Genomic DNA, 19,169 nt, shown 5'->3' with positions numbered 1-19,169 from the left:
AGAATCTTGTTAACTTCAAGAAAGTTAAGTCTCAAGGCAGGAGAACCCGCCGACAGGCCAGAAGAGAGAGTTGGCAAAAGTTTTTATCGAACATCAACTCGTTTACAGATGAGGCGAAAGTCTGGAACCGCGTAAATAGAATTAGAGGGAGACAAACATATCCACTCCCTCTGGTAAACACACAGGGTGATACGCTGCAACATCAGGCAGACTCACTTGGCGAACACTTTGAGAGTGTGTCAAGTTCAAAACATTATTCGAAATCCTTCCTAAAGTATAAACAAATAGAAGAATGTAAGCCACTCAAAAGAAAATGTCTACAGAATGAATCGTACAACTGCCCTTTCAGTATTGCCGAGTTCAGAGCTGCCTTGAGCTCATGCAAGAGCTCTGCACCGGGATCAGACAGAATCATGTATGAAATGATCAAAAACCTACCCAGTGATACCCAAGTTACACTACTCACACTTTTCAACACCATTTGGACTGCAGGATACCTCCCAACTGCATGGAAAGAAGCCATTGTGGTTCCTGTTTTAAAACAAGGCAAAGATCCTTCCTTAGTGGCAAGTTACCGCCCGATCGCCCTCACGAGTTGCCTTTGTAAGGTATTTGAAAAAATGATTAATCGGCGACTCATCCATTTCCTTGAAATGAGCAAAATGCTTGATCCGTATCAGTGCGGCTTCCGAGAAGGGCGGTCCACAACCGATCATCTCGTACGTGTTGAAGGAAATATCCGGGACGCATTTATACATAAACAGTTCTTCCTATCGATATTTCTCGATATGGAAAAGGCGTATGACACGACGTGGTGTTACGGAATCTTAAGAGACCTGTCAGAAATGGGCATCCACGGTAATATGCTTAATATAATAAAAAGCTATTTATCAAATCGTACCTTCCGGGTAAAAGTCGGCAATGCACTCTCACGGCCTTTTACGCAAGAAACGGGTGTACCCCAAGGAGGCGTTCTCAGCTGCACGCTCTTTATCGTGAAGATGAACACGCTTCGTGCTTCATTACCACCCGCCATCTTTTACTCTGTCTACGTGGATGACATTCAAATAGCTTTCAAATCCTGTAACCTCGCAGTCTGCGAGAGACAGGTACAGCATGGTTTGAACAAGGTGTCAGGGTGGGCAGAGAAAAATGGATTCAAAATCAATCCTCACAAGAGTTCTTGTGTTTTGTTTACAAGGAAGAGAGGCCTGGTTCCAGATCCCTGCTTAGAAGTGTGCGGACAACAGATACCTGTAAACAAAGAACACAAATTTCTAGGTGTCATACTTGACTACAGACTGACTTTCGTCCCCCACATTAAACATCTTAAAGAAAAATGTCTGAAAACAATGAACATAATGAAACTTCTATCCCAGACTACGTGGGGTAGTGACAGGAAGTGTTTAATGAATCTATATAAAAGCCTCATTCGATCGCGACTAGACTATGGTGCCGTCATTTATCACTCTGCCGCCCCAAGCGCACTAAAGATGCTGGACCCTGTTCACCATCTGGGTATCCGTTTAGCCACAGGAGCTTTCAGAACGAGTCCCGTACAAAGTTTATATGCAGAATCGAATGAGTGGTCACTTCATATCCAGAGAACATACATGAGCCAAACATATTTTTTGAAAGTCCACTCTAATCCTCAACATCCGTGTTTTAATATCATTAACGATACGACATATGCTACACTATTTAATAATCGTCCTTCCGTAAGACAGCCTTTCTCGCTGCGTGTGAGGGAACTTAGTGACGAAATGCGTGTCCCAATCCTCGAGCTTTGCCCAATGCATCCAGTCAAGCTGCTACCTCCTTGGGAGTGGCAGCTGATACAATGTGATATATCCTTCATGCAAGTTACAAAACATGCTCCAGAGATTGAAATCCAAATGCATTTCCGGGAACTCCAGCACAAATACTCCTGCACGGAGTTCTTCACAGACGCATCGAAGTCACACGACGGGGTGTCCTATGCAGCCGTCGGCCCATCCTTCTCTGAAACCGATGTACTGCATCCGGAAACTAGTATCTTTACGGCTGAGGCTTACGCAGTGCTGTCGGTCGCAAAGCATATAAATAAGTCAAAACTCCAGAAATCAGTTATATATACGGACTCCCTTAGTGTTGTGAAGGCCTTGATGTCTTTCTGTAGCCACAGAAATCCGGTAATTAATCAACTCTACTCCGCACTGTGTAAAGCATATATATCTAACCAACATGTGATTATATGCTGGGTACCTGGTCATAGGGGCATTGAGGGAAACGTACTAGCTGACCAGATGGCCACATCCATTTCATTGCATGCAGTTAGTCCTACTGCTTCGGTCCCTGTCACAGACCTGAAGCCTTTCTTAAGAAGGAAACTGCGAAAGCACTGGCAACGTATGTGGGACGCAGAAGTAAATAATAAACTGCACGTAATAAAGCCACAGTTAGGTTCTTGGCCCCCCGTAACAAAATCGCGGCGAACAGATGTCCTATTCTGTCGCCTCAGAATAGGACACACATTTGGCACGCATAACTATTTACTCACTGAAAATAATCCTCCAACCTGCGGTAGATGCGGGGAGAGGCTGACCATCCTCCATGTCCTCCTGGAGTGTCGGGCAGCCGAATCCGAAAGAAGGAAACATTTTTCGCTAGCATACCGGCAGCACATCCCCCTACATCCCGTAATGCTACTCGGCCCAGAACCTTTATTTGACACCAACGCAGTCCTAAGTTTCCTGAAAGATGTTGTCCTGCATGTTTTTAGCCCCACATGTTCGTAGCGGGTCCTCTCTTCAGAGGATGGCGCTGTGATAGTTCCTTCGTGTAGCACGTGCCTCTAGGCCCTTGTGTTTCAAGGGCTCTGGCGAGGCAACAGTGCTCCAGACATTTTTACCATCTCATATATTTTCTATTCTGCATCATTCTTTTACGATGGATTTTAATGTTCATAGTATTCGTCATCTGTCATCGCCATAATTTTATAGCAAGTAGATTTTACGCACTCTACAGCGACTATTTTTAGGGCACTTTACAGCCAAGTTACATCTTCCACAATACATCGTCAACATCACCACTTGTCATGGCGCTCTTTGGCCAAGCCTGGCCCTTGCGCCACAAAACACCACATATCATCATCAAGGCATTGGTCTGGCACTCATGGACAGTTTGGATTGTGTAGAGGAAGCCCTGGTTAGGCACGTGGTCGACAATAAGAAGCTAGCTATGCTGCTGCAGTTATTTAACCCAAAGCAATAAATTGTCTGTTTGACACTTGAAGTGAGTATTCCCTGCTCCATGAGTGATTTATTCATTAACTTGCACAGGACTTTGAAGTGCTTTTTACGTCATTCTGTATATAGAATTCTCGCTATATTGAACTATTTCGTGATCCCCACGGTGTTTGATATATCAAAGCTCAACTGTAGTTTAATTATTAGATAGTACTACTTGCTGAGTAGACCATAAATATGATCATTTTTGCGCAAACAACGAAGGACAAACAATGAAGGACGGAAGGGAACTAGGGGGCGCTCTCCTTGTTCCCTTCTGTCCTTGGTTGTTTGTGCCAAAGCGATCATATATATGGTCTACTCTGTAATATGAACCGACTAACCCAGCAACATGTACTTCTGGTACTACTTGCTGTGTTAGGCTTCATACCTGAGTACAATTTGCATTCCGGTCCCATTGTGATGTCGCCTCCACAATGAGGAATTCAACCTGAGGCCTCGTGCTCGGCAGCAGAAAGTCAGAACCACTAACAACAAGGAGCTGACTACCGTATTTTCTGGTGTATGAGGGTATCTTTTTCCAAAAATTTGGTTCATGCGTTTTATAGTATGGTGTGTCTTATACATACATAAAAGCAAGCGAGCTAGCATGACCAATATACCCGTATTTCCTCACAAGTATGAAAAATCATGCATGGCACCATTTAGAAAGAAATTAAATCTTGTTTTAACAGTGGAGCAACCGTAGTGATGGATGCCAGCTCTTGGGGCTCGCTGTATAGGCAGTGTGACTATCATGGACCCCGCGATATACTAGGTGCCTCCGTGATTGAAGATCCCATGTCCCCACATACTATTTATTTATTTACAGTACACCCTGCAGCGCAGCAGCATTATAGCAGGGGAGTGGGTACAACATGAAGTGACTAGCACAAGAATATAATCACATAAAAGGGGGGGATGACAAAGGAGCAATGCATCAAGATAAAAAAAAAGTACATGAAAAAAAGTACATGAATAGCAGTACTAGAAAAAAGTTCATTCAGCCTGCAGTCATTAATTTGGAAGAAGATTACAATTACAAATCATTGATTAGTCTTAAAAATGCATCCTGAGGAGCACTCACAACCTCATCTGGCAACTTATTCCATTCAGAAATAATGCGGGGAGAAAAAAAAAACTTCATATAGTTCGTTTTCAGGAAATTTCACGTATTTTGAAACTGTGGTCTCTTCTGTTTGAGATATAGTGGGGTGCTTTAAGGTATTTTAGCTTGTCAATGCCTGTCGCATCAGTGTATATTGCGTGCAGAAGTTTCAGTCGGTGCTTCTGGCGTCTTATCTGTAGCAGCTCTAGTTCGATGTGTTTGTTTATTGCTGTTATGCTTGCGTGTCTGGAGTGCTGCCTAGAAAAAACCTGGCAGCGTGGTTTTGTATGCCTTCTAACTTATCAATCAGGTACCGCTGGTGGGGATCCCACAAGGTGGTGGCATATTCTAAGTGCGGCCTTACCAGCGACTTATATGCTATGGTTTTAAGAATCTGAGGGGCAGTTCTAAGGGTTCGTACAAGTAGGCTAAGCATTTTCCCAGCTTTCCTGATGGTCATATCAATATGGCTGGAAAAGGACAGATCAGCAGTTAGATGAACACTTAAGTATTTAATTTCGTTAACCTTCCTGAGTATGGAATCTCCTAGTTTGTAAGTAGGTTCATTAGTGATTTTAGATTTAGTGAATGTTTCCTGGTAACATTTATCAGTATTCAGGCTAAGTTCCCAGTTTTGACACCAGGGGGCTATGCTGTTGAGGTACTGCTGGAGTACGTCTATATCATGTTGATTGCGAATGGATCTGTAAACAACGCAGTCAAACGACGCTGCCTCTCGTTATCTCCCGATTTGTGAGGCAGTTGCACCACACTTCGTTCCATTTGGAATGAGCTGCACGAGACAGATTTCTGCACCAGCCACTATATATCATGAAATGAAGACGCGTACAGAGCTGTGCTCAAATTTCACATTAGGAAGTCTCATAATCGTCAGTGAATTTGTTTCATCTTTTGTCCAGCAAGCATTGCATAGTAACGTTCCTGCCCTCTTCAATCTTAGGTTTCCACCGAGGAAGGGCAGGCGTTGGCACAACAGATGAACTGCCCCTTCTACGAGACCTCAGCCGCGCTGCGTCACTTTGTGGATGACGTGTTCCACACACTGGTCCGTGAGATCCGGCGCCGGGAGAAGGAGCGACAGTTCCTGCTTCGGCGGGCCGCCCGCAGGAAGGCATCCAGCGAACGGTGGCAAGCGTTCACACACGCCTGCCGCTCCCTGCTTTGTGTGCGCGGATCCGGGGACGCGTCGTCTCACTCCTGAGCATGCACTGTATTTTTTTTTTTTTTTTGGTTGACCCTCCCCTCTGTTTGCCCGTCCAAGGCTTTGTTGTGTTCTTCTGCTCTAGGCCAACATTTGTTGATCCGTGTGCAGCCAAGCAGTGTCGCATGGTGGCCCGGGTTTTGACTGCTGCTACTGCTGGTCGGCTTGCAGTTGAACAAATGTAAGGCAGCTAGCTAGCAGTGGTGCCTGTAAATCGCTGCTCGACTGAGTAAAGTTTGTTTTATTGCTGACAGGTTTCAGGTTGCAGTGTGTCAGCTGCCGTCTTGTGCGCTATTGCCTCTAGTTGCAAAATTCAGAGAAATGTGGTTAGGATGATGGGGAAAGCTCAGTAGCACCAGAAAGTTTCTGGAGGTACAGCATTTCAAAGACGTCACATGTTATTGGGGGTGGCTTCTACAGATGTTCATGCAGTTTCGCAGTGTGCGAGGCAGCTCAAGATGCTGGTGCTTTTCTCATTTGCACAGAAATTCAAGACAGTTTACTAAAAATGTGGATAAAGCTCATGCAGTACAAGGCCTATCTATTCCTCTATCTTGATCAACATCTCTGTGTGCTGTTGCAGTTTTAGATTACAATAGAGACATGTAATTTCTCTCCGGCCAAATTCTGGGTTGCTGTGGACAGGCTTGTCACCAATGCTGTTTGTCACGTGCAGTGATTTAGAGGCTTCACTGCTTCATCTTGTAACGTAAAAGTAAGCGTACTTCACTTCGTGTTCACGTCATGTGGCAAGTTTCCACGCTCGGATGTACCGACAGCACAGAGAAAGATAGCATCTACGATTTGTGTGCACTTTAACAAGAATTTTTGTTTTCATTGGGGCATGTTAGAGCTTATGGAAAAGTTGTGCTAGTTCTGGGTAGTCACCTTTTATTTCTAGCTTTTCGGAACATCACATGACGTAACGACATATGAGGCATAAAGCTCTCAAGTTACTTCAACCAAAAGTCACAGATATGCGCTCTTACAACTTAGTTTGTACACTGTGTGGCGTTTGCAAGCAACTCTTCTCTGGTGCAGTGGTTCTCAGATCCATGTCTGCAGACCCTCTAGTAGTCTGCGAAGGCATTTCTGAGGTCTTTGAAGCAAATGAAAGAAAAGTTTGATCTGTTAGGTGGGTGACTGACCACGTGTTACTTTGTGCTCTTGTGAAATTATTCATGGCACTTGCAAGAATGTCCACTCTCATGGAAAAATGCCTCAGTTAGTACAGGCAGTCTTATTTTCCATTTATGGCCACCACCATCTTGGGCTGTTACATGAACGATTCACCAATTTCGGTGCTCTGATGTAGAGGTTGCAAATCACCGAATGCACCTGTTCAACAGTGTCGTATATGAATTGACCTTTTGGTATTATGCATTGGCAGTTACCATTAGAAAACACCTATGGTAACAACCCGTGACTCCGACGCTTTTGTAAAATGGTCCAACATATTCAACAGCTAATGATTATAGGTTCCTAAATAGCACTAATAAGAGGACAGAAATAAGAATGACAACACACAGGGCTGCATTCTCATTATGTCTATCCTTGTCTTTGTTTAGTACTTTTTAGGACCTCCATGGTATAACAGACCAACCAGCCCATATTAGCGCCTTAATGAAAGGTTAATCTGTGGGCTTCCATTGCAGATTTAAGTTGCCACAAGCACTTGAATACAGATGGGGTGTTCCCTCTGATAATGGGACGACTGTGCGCAAGTCATCCCCCATCTGGCATTGCTTAAAATTTCACTTGCCGTATATTGCAACGGTGTTAGTGCAATATGTATTGCTGCAGTGCAAGTGTAATTTCAGGTTATTATTATTATCTTTTGCATACCCAGCCCGCAGTCTATTTTTCTTTTTCAACAAGTGCATATATATTGCACACCTGAATAGAAAGTTTATGGAAGATTCTAATCGTGTGTTGTGGATTCAAAGCTTTCGTTTAAGAATGACAGAACTCTAGCACATTGTACAAGGGACGCTTAGAAAGTAAGTTTCGTCATTTATTTTTACCTGGAAACCTTATTGCCAAAAAAAAAAGAAATACACCATGGCATCATGAACTGTACATCTTGCACTATTTTTCCTCATAGTCACCACCGACATTGAGACGTTTGTCATAGCATGCAATCAGTTCGAAAAAACCACTCTGGTAGAACTCGGTACCCTGCGATGCAAGGTATTGTCACACAGCTTGCTCCACCTCAGCATTGTTTTGGAAGTGACGTCCCCAGAGTGGGGCTTTCAATGCAAGAAACAGGTTCCCATTCATACCAGATCTTCCATGGCAACCATGTTGTCCGCAAACGTCTGCCATTGCGATTCATGCTCGAATAACCTTGGGCACGCTGGTGTGCTGCTACTCTCTTCTTCAGCACTCTGCGCATTTGTCATTCCTCCTCTGCTGACGCTCTTTCCGTCATTGAACCTGCAATAGGTGTGGATTCTTATGGTGATTGTTTTTTTAACCTGGTGTACTATCTTCTCTTTCGAAAGAATGACGAAACTTTCTTTCAGAACACCCCTCATAATATGAGAAAACATTTGGTACGGCGTGCCGAAAAGCAGTCGCTGTAGATGCTCTCCTGTGGACCATCTTCTGACCAAAGAGGAAACTCACCGAAATGTTTAAATGTAAGAGACAAGGGCTCCTTACTACTAAAATTTTAAATGGACAGCTGTCCTTAGCAAGTTTTGGAAAAAGCTTTTAACAATTGTCTTCAGCGCCTATATGGCTAAGATGGGGAATGCATTGTTTTGTTGTTCACCTTTCTCTGCTTGCATTTAAGTAGGCTGTGTTTAAGGCATACCACCCATTCCATTTGTAATCTTTGTTTTGTTTGTGTGTTTCTCGGAACACATGTGAAAAATATTGCTAGAATTTGACATTACAGCTGTTCAGGTTAATTATTTGTCTGACAAATTACAATGCTCATTTGGTTATTTACGTATTAACAGTTAGCATTTTTCACAATAAAGCCTCCCCTGCACACAGTGGGACAAAATTAAGGGAAGAACTGTTGTCTTTCACAGAGCTTTGTGGGTGGTTGCCTCGAAACTAAATTTCTGGCTAAATAAACATGAACTTGTTACTGCCTGGCTTCAATTCTGTGAGAGATATGTGCATCCCAAAGTGAAATATGAATGTTAATTAGTGGAATTTTTGTAATTAGCCAAATCAACTCTGATTTCTTATGAATGTAATGTCCATCTCTACTAGCAAACCTCCTGAGGAGGCCTAATTGCAATATCTGCTGCAGACGTTTTTCTTTATCTGTTATGCTTGCAATGCCTATTTTGCAGTGCTTGGCTTGTACAGTGTAGCTTGTTTGTGATATTGTTGTCAAATTGTGGGGCTTCCTGCTGCAGCATCCCATTGTCGGAATTGCACAGGCTACCACTTGTAACAACTTTAGATTATGTTGCTTGCACTTTAATGACGTGTGTACATGTTTTGCCTGAGTAACATGAAACTTACACGGTTGACATGGCTAACAGGAGTTAATTGAATTTGCTTTTGTTAGTGTCACTGACTCTTGCCGGAAAGTGCAAATTGTTTCAAAGTCATGTTTGTATACCTGCCCTATTTGTACGTACACATCAGTGCAAGTTATCTGAAGCGTAGATACAGACCATTGCTTTCACATAATTACAAACAATGACAGTTCATATATATGTACAAGCTATATCACCTACCGCTTTCCTTTACCTCTCTTCTATTCATAGTTTTCAAAGTGTACTATAGTAGATTGTTACAATACTTGAGTATTGTGGAGCAAAGCTTGCTTAAAGGGGACCTGAACCACCTCTCGTGCTTGTTGAAGTAGCATAGTTCGTGGGTAGCATACGTTGCTGTGAACACCTTGGCCAAGTTTTGCTGTCAAATGCAGTGCTTGGAGCTCGCAAGCGGATCGCGAAGTCATTTTTCTCTCAAACGATCTCTTTTCAACAGAAGGCATTGTCCTTACTCTCTTCTGTATGCTTTAGCGCACTGTAGCTCACTAAGGACAACCGCGTTTGGCTTACGCGTCGTAAGCACCAAAGGTGAAAGTTTTGGCGTCTGCATAAACATCCAAAATGAAATTTGAACTGCAGGCCACAGTGACATTTAGAAGGTGGAGCATTGTAGGCATGCCTTACTGCGCTGTAACCTTCGCAGTGCAAGACGTTGAAGAAGGAATGGGAGCACAGCGGAAGCCATGTTTGATTGCCAATAGCTCCGCACATGCTGAACGCATTGAAGTACTTTTTACGCAAAGTATTTGTGAAATAACCTATTTGGACTTCAATGAAGCCTTTCTACACTTCGATAAAAAGTGGTTCAGGGCCCCTTTAAACGCCCGCTGCAGTGATGGTATGGAAGTGCAGAAATGAATTGCGCTGAAAACGTCTTCATGAGTCATGTACAAAGCTACGAAACTTGTTTGAACGCTATTATTGTTGTCGCTGTGTCACACATTGTTCAGTGCTGTTCAGTTGTTAGCATTGTGGTTTGGCCCAGGTTAGTTCAGCACACCATTCTCATAGTAAGAAAACTTGTAGAAGTCCAGCAGTTAGTATAGCTTCTTAACAAAGTGCTTTGGGCTCCTTGCAAATGCTCCCTCCGAGAATTTACAGCAGTAGATTTGTATTCAAAGACCGTGTCTTGGTTTGTGATTATCATCATAGTGAAGGGCTGTAGGTTGATTTTCACCACCTATTGTTGCTTCTAACTCCACCAAATTTCGGAACACAGCCGTTCTCGCATTCTAATGCAGTCGGAGTGTAGCTGCTGTGGCTGGGAATAGAACCCATGACCTTGTGTTGAGCAGCAGAATGGCTAGTGACATGACCACTGAGACACTGGAGTAGGTCTGTTCGGAATTAATGCATGTTGTCCAGAAACATTACCTGTGTAATGCCAGTATCCTTCAGTCATGGAAGCTTTCACACACCTCTTTGATGGGGGGGGGGCACTTCTTTAACAACTCAATGCCTGAAATTGCCAGTGCACATGTTGATGGCTGTGCTGTGTAATGGAAGCTACCCATTAAGCATGTTCACATGTCATCACGTCATCTAGTGCCTTTAGTCCGTGCCACCGCACACCAAAATTCAACGTGGGCGAGTCATGCGGAGCATGACCACCAATTCTGTCTAGGTCGATGAGGGTCACGTTGATCTCATGGTGATCTCTTTTACTCTCGTGTGATCAATATTTTTAGTGCTCAGACCTGAACCAAGTGCCAATCTGCACAGGAAGTTTAAATGGTTAATGCTTTCTTGATATTTTCCAATGCTATAAGCTTCCAAGATGCTTACCTCTTATGACTTTTCCTGATAAACACATACTAACAATATAATCTAGGCACTTTGGTTGTGCTGTCCATCAGTACTTCATCACGGTGGCATTTAGAGCTACAAGGTTCATCTTCACAAACTGTTAAATAATCTACAAGGCCAGGCACCTTTACTGGGTCGTTTGTGGGGATCTTTGGAAAAATCATTTTGAAACGAGGTCCTTTGAGAGGATAGACAATGATTGGGAGGCATTATCGTCTGTCTGATCAAAGATAATCATTTGAGAAGCCATCAGACACCAAAGCAAACATAGGGAAAATTACTTGTACTTACTAAATGAGTTAAAGAAATGATAAATTAATGGCAATGAAAGTGGATGAAAAAACAACTTGCCACAGGTGGGGAACGATCCCATGTCTTCATATTATGCTTTCCCCACCTGCGGCAAGTTGTTTGTTTATGCACTTTCATTGTCATTAATTTCTTTTTTAATTCAATTAGTAAGTACAAGTAATTTCCCCTATGTTTTCTTTGGTGTCTTTGTTTGTTGGTTTCTCATATGATTAATAAAAATTGGGCCCCTCAGTTAACTCCCTTTCTTCTTGATCAAAGATAAGGCACACAGGAACCACTTGCAACAGGAATGATCAAGATGCTGTTTATTTTACCAGCTGACTTGTCTACCGCTTTCAGATCAAAAGAGTGCTAGTCTTAATGAAATTCTCCTACTGTAAGCATTACTTGAAATAGGCCGAGGCTGCTGTGTCTACGGGAAGTGCGACTGCACTGCATGGTATGACATGCAGTAAAATCGTTAGAGCGCCTGGTCTGTTGCTGAGAAGATGTGGACAGATGTCCTCCAGGCTTCCCTCACAGACTTGCGGCCTCAACCATGTTACTAGAAGCCAGGCACGCACAGTCTAGTCAGGGACGCGCCAGTCCCCTTACAGGGTTACAAGTGGCAGACATTTAGCATTAAGTGATGGCATTACTGGAGGGACACGAAAAATGAATAGGTGAGATGGGTAGATTGCACTTTCTGTATATTAAGTAGGTCATTCCTAGTGCCATTGTAGCAAGTCTAGCATTCCTAGTCGGCGTAGCAGGTCGGAGGAACGCGCCTGCACAGATAACATGTTGCAGGTGATGCCGCGTGAAATTCTGGCACCAACATTTGTTGCGTTTGATTGCAGATTTTTACAACATCTGCTTGAAGCCAGTGCAGCATTTTTCCAAGTGAGAAAAGAGTCTTGTTGCATTTCTTGATTTTTCCTGCACATCGATGAATGCTGCGACGCCCACGGCGTCACTGCAGTGATCATGGGCACCAGAATTGCAAGTAAAAATTAAAAAGGGATGGTTTGCCCTTTATCGCTTCTGGAAGTAAACCTTTTTACACATGGTAAATGCTAATAGAGTTCTGAAAAGATCATCCACATTTCTAAACCGATTTAGTTGCTCTTTTTAGTGTCCCTTTAGGCTTGATGTTTTCAATGAAGGCTCATAACCATGCAGTTGACCTATTCACTTGATATTCTCTTGACATAAAGACATTGTAGAGACTTTCTCACTGAAAATAGGAACATATTGCAATCATCTGCTTTTTATTTTTTGTGCATGCTATAGCTTTGTGCTTCTTCATCTAAGCCTTCTGAGTGTTTGTGTGTACAATGATTGAGAATGTTGTTAAACTATTTATAGTGTTGCTTTAACTGTACTTTTTGAATATGTTTGTCTACAGGGAAAGCTCACTGGGGGAGACAGTGGGAAAATTGCTGGAAGCTGCATCAAAGTGTGTAATTTAATCGTACTTTGCGTCTGTTGCCACAGTTTTTCTCTCACTATGTCAGTTGCAGCATCCGTGCAAGTCCCATTGCCAGTACATATTTGCAAAAATGGCTCATTATAGACTACTTTTTTATGTGTCACAGTCTCACACTTGGTTTGCATTTGGTTGTGACATGTTTTGCATTACTTTTTTTTCTTTCACTGAAGTAGTGCTGCTACTCTGCACAGATTCGCTCCTGTATGCCTATTTCAACTTCCGCAAGGTCCAGTCTCTAATGCACTGTACCTATAGTAGCTGCTTGTTGACGGTATCTTCAGAGTAGTTCAACCACTTTGTTTCTGCAGCCGACTTTGAACATGCATTGTATGCGAGGGTTGTGCAATATGTGGCCAGTCATTGGCTCCCTAGAGCAAGAGTTGGTGGTGTATATGGACGGTCTTGACCCATTTTACTAGGCACGTTTGATGTGGTTGTTTTATCGATGACTATTGTTGTTTACACATAGTGCAAACAGAGAAGCTACACGGCTGCTATTTATGAGAGTTGTTGGAAACGTTTGTTGTTCAAAACCTTCTTTGTGCATGTAAAGTGTTTCACATAGATTAATGTTCAGCCTCCCAAGGAAACGTTTCTCTTGTCTCCGGAAGTGCAGCCTCCACTGTTTCCTCAGTCATGAAGGCACAATGTACCTGTTTCACGGATGTCCAATACAGAAAAAATATACGAAATGTATTACATTCCTTGTCTGATTTGAGCCAAAAATGAAGTTGATCACACAGTGGTCTAGCATACAAGTGAAGGAGACAAGCAGCACTGTCTTCAAAACATTTTTTTATTCTTTGCTGCATTCTGGCACATTACAAAAATACACAACTGGTCACTGCTTCCTTTCCAAGGAATACCTAGGTTGGGAAAAACATGCATATATCAATGAAGGGTTACATACACACACATACACACAAACAGCTTCAGTGCTCTTGATGTGTATTGAACACAATACCTATATTTTTTTTTCTCCGTGAAATGGCGACATCTCCATTTGACCAGTGCAGTTCACGCCTTATCCTGAACGGACGACTGTACTAAGTATACAGCAGTTTCGAAGTTACTGCAGCGATAGTCCAATTATAATGGAGTGTTTGCTTGGCTTGTGTATGTTCTGACACAGCCACAATAGTTTTGTTGGCTTTTCCATATATAGTCTTGGAGTCTGATGCCGGTGACTGCAAGCACCAGCTGACAGGTGTTCATTGCACAAAGAATGCAAGCGAGTTCAAGTTTTTCTGGTGACAGAAGTAACAAGTGGCAAGCTGCATTTCATTGAAAGTCTGAAGGAAATCACGTTTCGCACTAGCATTGATTTTTGCGGAAAACGCACCTGCCTGGGAAGTGGAGATGTCTACAGCTTACACTTGCTTAATCTGTTTCAGCACACAAAACAAATAATGGTGGTTCCAAAGTCTCTCCTCTCGGCAACGTTAGTTGGAAGCAGCACTGTTTGCACCGCATGTCATCAGTTGAAAAACTGAAGTGCCACAGCTCTGTGACAGACCACCACGTCAGCCGTTCCAAGCTAAATGCTTGTGGCAATTTATGACATAAGGTTACTCTTTTCCTGGAGAGAACTGGGTCAAACAGCGAGAGTCGGCCTTGCTTTTTATTTTTCCACTTGACACGTATGGCGGACATTTTCTGCATGGTGTTCAGATGCTGTTACCAGCATGATAAAGGTTGTGGTGTGCCCGATACATGTTTCTGCTGTTTCCCACTTTGTAAAAGGCTGTAGAAGCAGGAAAGTTAAAACTCGGAAGAACAAAACTATGTGAGACGAGCGTCATAGATGAGAACAGCTCGAGGAAGAGGTGCGTAGAAAGTGAGACTGCAAAACCGATGCAGAGTGTTTATAGATTCACAAGTCCTTGCATTGTTACCGTGAAGAGCTATGTGGACAGGCAGCCTTACGGGCCTATGCTGTCACACTTAAGATTGTAGAACTTGGTTTGAAGTGGAAAAAAAAAAAAAAACACGCACATGCGGCAGGGGCTGCTGTCACCGAAAGTGAAGTTGCAGTACACTCCAACAGGAAAACGCACACTGCTTCATTGTGATGAGCAATTCTAAATGAGGCAAGTCGCAGTCGCATAATATAATGGCATATGGCGCATAGCCTTGTCATAACTGAGGCTTTTAGCCTCGTCAACGGTGCTTAAGCTGGTTTACAGTGGATAACGAGATATATTTTGCCTTTGAACACGCCGCTCGTTTCAGATCTTGAGAACGTGCAAATAATTTTTTTTTTTAAATTTGCTCTGGGCCGTCCGGCAAGCCGAAGATGCCGCTCAAGTCCAAGAACTTCGAGCTGTCACCTGAGGCCACCGCATCAAGAAGTGCCAGACTATTCTTTACTAAAGTTTCTTCTTCTTAATTTGCAACAGAAAAGTTGCTGCAGCAGGTATAAGATTCCTGGTAGCAGAAACGTAGTTTCCTCAGGGGTCTTAAGAAAAAAATAAAAGCGGCACACTGATATTTTTTGTTCTCTCTTTGCTGTCAGAAAGGGCACTAACAAATTTTTGCTGTCGAAAGCACGTCTCCGTGTAGCATATGCGCATTTCTAACACCTGCAGAACGCGTTCGCCTTGGGGCTACCGCGGTCGTTCTTTTTGTGAAGTTCCATTGCGGAGAAAAGGAGCACGGCGATGGTCCTCAAACCGCGCTGCCATGGCGCTCTTCAAAGAGCACCGCGATATGACCTGCCCTGCGGGGGCGTCGCGTTCACGCCTGTGTGTCGCTTGCAAAACGGCGAATTGCGGCCCGGAGCGCATCTCCCGCGGTGCGAACCGCGTGCGTGGTGTCGCTGTATAATGAAGAAGGCGCGTAACACAGGAGCGGGGCGCAAGAGGGCGCCGTATGACAGACGCGCTCCCTGGCGTCGAATATTACTAACGCTCGCAACGATTTCCCAACGCAGGCTCGCACAGTTTCGTGCTGACACGAAAAAAAAAAAAAAAGCACTGTGCCCGTACTCTCGTGGCGTGCATCGAACGTATTGGAATGGGCGGGCCTCGTTCTTTATGCAACGGCACCCCAGGACGTGGCGGCCGTGTGCAACTTAGTTTTAAAGCGCTGACATTTATAACGTCGCCGATGGCGTGACTTTGATTCCTTTCCTTCAACGACGTGCGCCGAAACAGTTTTCCTTTCTTGTTATGCACGGTAGGCGTGGCATATTGGGACAAATTACGGAGACCTAGCTGTTGGGTGGCGCCTAACGAATGGGCTGTTTAGAGTTACTGTATATGCTACCGTAGGTAGCTACCTGCGGTAGCACATACAGTAACTCTAGGGCTGTTGTATAGCAGCCTATTCCTGACGTCACGGGAAGTGAGCGACTTCGCGCCCGCCGCGATAAAATTGAGCGAGAACGCTGAGCCACGACACGATAACAGCATGCAAAAAAAAAAAAACGTAGAATAAAGAAAGAAATTTGAAGGTAACGTGGTGCGTGTACAATGTGAAACACTCGTCGCGTTTGTTGGGGTGTGCGAGAAGCCGCAGAAAGAAAGAAAGAAAGACAAAAAAATGGATGCAGCACGGGATCATCGTTTACGTGTACCTCTCTGAAAAACGTGGGGCCCTTGTACATACGCGCACCGTTTCGCCCCACGGGTGAGCGCCAGTCGGGAAAAGATAGGTGCTTGGTATTCGCTTTGCCCGGCGCCGATCCGCTGATCGGAGCCAGTTCTCCCGCGGACGACGTCGAAGTCCCATTGTGCAGCAACCGTCGTGCGAGGGCGGTACACATACAACTCGTGTTTCACGTTACAGTGGATTGTCCCGTACCTGCAGGAGCCGCAACAAAATGGCACATTCCGAGCCTCGTAAGGACACGCCTGCAATGCGCCATGTCCGACGCATATATGCTTACTATCCTACAACAAGCCCTGTATTACAGCGAGTTACTTCCGTTTTAAAGCATATATATATATATGGGTTCTATTCTGGGGCCGAATCTTATAACGGTTCGGAATACGAACCGTCCGCTTCGCCGCTTACGTCACTAGATGCGCCACTCCCAAGCCGGCGGTGGAAGAAGGGGAGGACGCGACCAATAGATGAGAGGGTGCCACCTCTGAAGTGTACGTCATTATATGACGAGTTAATCGAGGAATTGCAGAATGTTTCCGCTTGCTAAATAAATGTAAAATATAAATTTAATATTATACGCCAAGTTCTGAAGTATAAACGTGTGGTGCCGGGCGTTTACGCAATGCAGAAGTAATTTATTAATGTCATTTTTTTTTATTCTCAGCCGACAGGCGGTATCGCAAGCGTAAATGAGTTGGCAGAGCGCAGCGCTATGTCGTCCGCTACCAGGAGCTCGCAGGATGCACGCAACAGGAACGCACTGCCGGCACTTCTCAAGTAGCGAGCGCGACAAAACCGCGAACTTGTTCTTAGGGACACCTTTACTAGCCGACTACTATATCAATTTTCCATCTTTTTTGCCCTACGTCATCGGCTCGGACATCGCTCGCCGCCGCGCTGCCGCTGTCCCTGCGATAAGCCCCACGGCGCGTCGCGTGATAAAAGCAATGGAACTTGAAATCGAACATTACGATACACGGGCCCTGCATTGCCTGCGCGAAGTCAAATCGAATAGTGTGGTGCTGACGGTGCGCGCTGTGCCGTAAAATTGAGTAACAAAGTGCGGCACTCCCGAACCACAGAAAAAAAGGCAGGCAAATAAGAGATCTCCACAATACCTTCCCGTCCTGTCTGTATAGTTTTATCAGCCGAACGATGTAAGTGCTGAACCAGTCTAGGTTGAACCCTTCTGACTGCTGAACGGCGATCTGCAAGCTATATTCACGCTGGCGATAGCACTGAGAATTCGATCTCACCATGCAAATATCTCCTTAATTGGCATTGGCTTTGAAGCTGAGGTCACGGGAAAGCTGACCCAGCCCTTCAACCGGCCAACACAGTAATTGCGAGAGCAACTTTGTGGACGGTGTCGGCAGCAGAGATCTAGGTCATTCCGATGAATGCTTCACGTCCGACCGACCTCTGGGAGCTGCAGGCCAGTGGCGATGAACCGCAGCGCGCAATATTCCTTCCTCCGCGTGGAATGGCCACTCGTACGTTTGCACCTGAGTCCCCTACATTTGATAGCGTAGCCTGCAAAAGGTTTACTTAGAAAGCCAGCAAGCGCGGTGCAACTCATTATCCGTCACTTCTTCGAACGCGTATCGCGCTTCCAGCCGTGGTCGACACAGAAAGAGGAACGCCAAGCAGACGACGAAGGCAAGTAATAGCCTCCGAAGCAACCAACGCACGCGCGCGCGACGCCCGCGTGTCTCCGGGGTCGCGCGACCGGCGCGCGCGGCCAGGGTCACAAGCCAAAGCCAAGCTACAGCAACGGAACCCAAAGCGGACTACCCCTTCGCCGGTTCCTACGACCGGTTCGCTTTGAAGATGATTGACAGATGCGTGACGTATTCGAAAATTGCGATACCGCCCCGCTGCCTCTGACGACCTGTGACGTAATAAAAATTTTGGCCAATCAGGTGAGGCCAAAGAAACGGTTCCCCAACCGAACCGTTATAAGATTCGGCCCCTGGACACGCATGGCCGCCATTATCCGCCATGTTTACTCTCTGATTGGCTGTCGAAAGGTCACGTGTTTTGAAATTTGTGCCGGGAAGCGGAAGTATTGCAAAATGCAATTTTGCGTTTTCATCAAGATGACGAAACGTGACGTGGAGTTGCAAATTTTATGAACTAATACATTTTTTTGGTCCTTGGCAGATATATTGTGATGTTAGCGCTTCAAAAAGAATGTGAGGGGTAGCGTGCAGAAGCCAGTGCAATGCATCTGCAATTGCGCGAATATGTGGTGGCGATCCAAGATATGCGCCATGCCAGCTTGCTGATTGGCTGAAGGAATATCTCGTGAGGAGCGTCACAGGAAGGGCTGTTTCGTAATCGTCATTTTGACGATGCGTGACGTTGCGCTGGGCCGCCATTGCTGAGATTTTCCGCCATAATTCTTGCTGCGACGAGCCGCGCGAATTATGCTAATGGGCAGCCATATGCAATGGCAGCCGAGAGGAATGCGTATCGCCACATTTTCCCCGCCGTTTGGCGCCACGAAAATCTTTTGTTCAAAACGCGTGCTCATAGTATTTGCATCGCTCTCGGGTGGTGTTGGCATTTGTGTTTTGGGTCATCGTTTCTTAAAAGAACGCGTTTATACGAAATAATATTGGTTGAATATAGCAAACTTTCAGCAATGTTGTCCACTTTTCACTGCTGCATTTGTATTGTAATTGAGATTAATGCCTTTTCGCACAATCAAAAGTTATTACAACGGCCTTTTTCTAACTTACAAAAAGAAATGTACGCAAGGCGGCGCCTTGAAGTTCCCTCCCGCGGTGCGAGTAACCAGCGAAATGAACAAGAGATGGCAGCGCCGGCGCTTGCGTCGCTCTAG

The 19,169-nt window shown here is 44.7% G+C and overlaps 1 protein-coding gene across 3 annotated transcripts in view; it reads left to right on the top strand.

The window, feature by feature from the left end:
- The window catches only part of LOC135899861 (GTP-binding protein Rit2-like), a 48,960-nt gene extending 35,552 nt beyond the window's left edge, over positions 1-13,408 (top strand). For all 3 annotated transcript variants that reach the window (XM_065429254.1, XM_065429255.1, XM_065429256.2), the window contains exon 6: positions 5,336-13,408. In XM_065429254.1, the coding sequence (XP_065285326.1) occupies positions 5,336-5,596 (261 nt within the window). In that variant the 3' untranslated portion in view covers positions 5,597-13,408. The remainder of the gene's footprint in view (positions 1-5,335) is intronic.
- Positions 13,409-19,169: the final 5,761 nt, after the last annotated feature.

The sequence above is a fragment of the Dermacentor albipictus genome, chromosome 2 (assembly GCF_038994185.2).
Source record: "Dermacentor albipictus isolate Rhodes 1998 colony chromosome 2, USDA_Dalb.pri_finalv2, whole genome shotgun sequence".
NCBI lineage: Eukaryota > Metazoa > Arthropoda > Arachnida > Ixodida > Ixodidae > Dermacentor > Dermacentor albipictus.
Note: the sequence above shows the minus strand (reverse complement) of the source record. Positions and strands in the feature narration are given on the sequence as shown.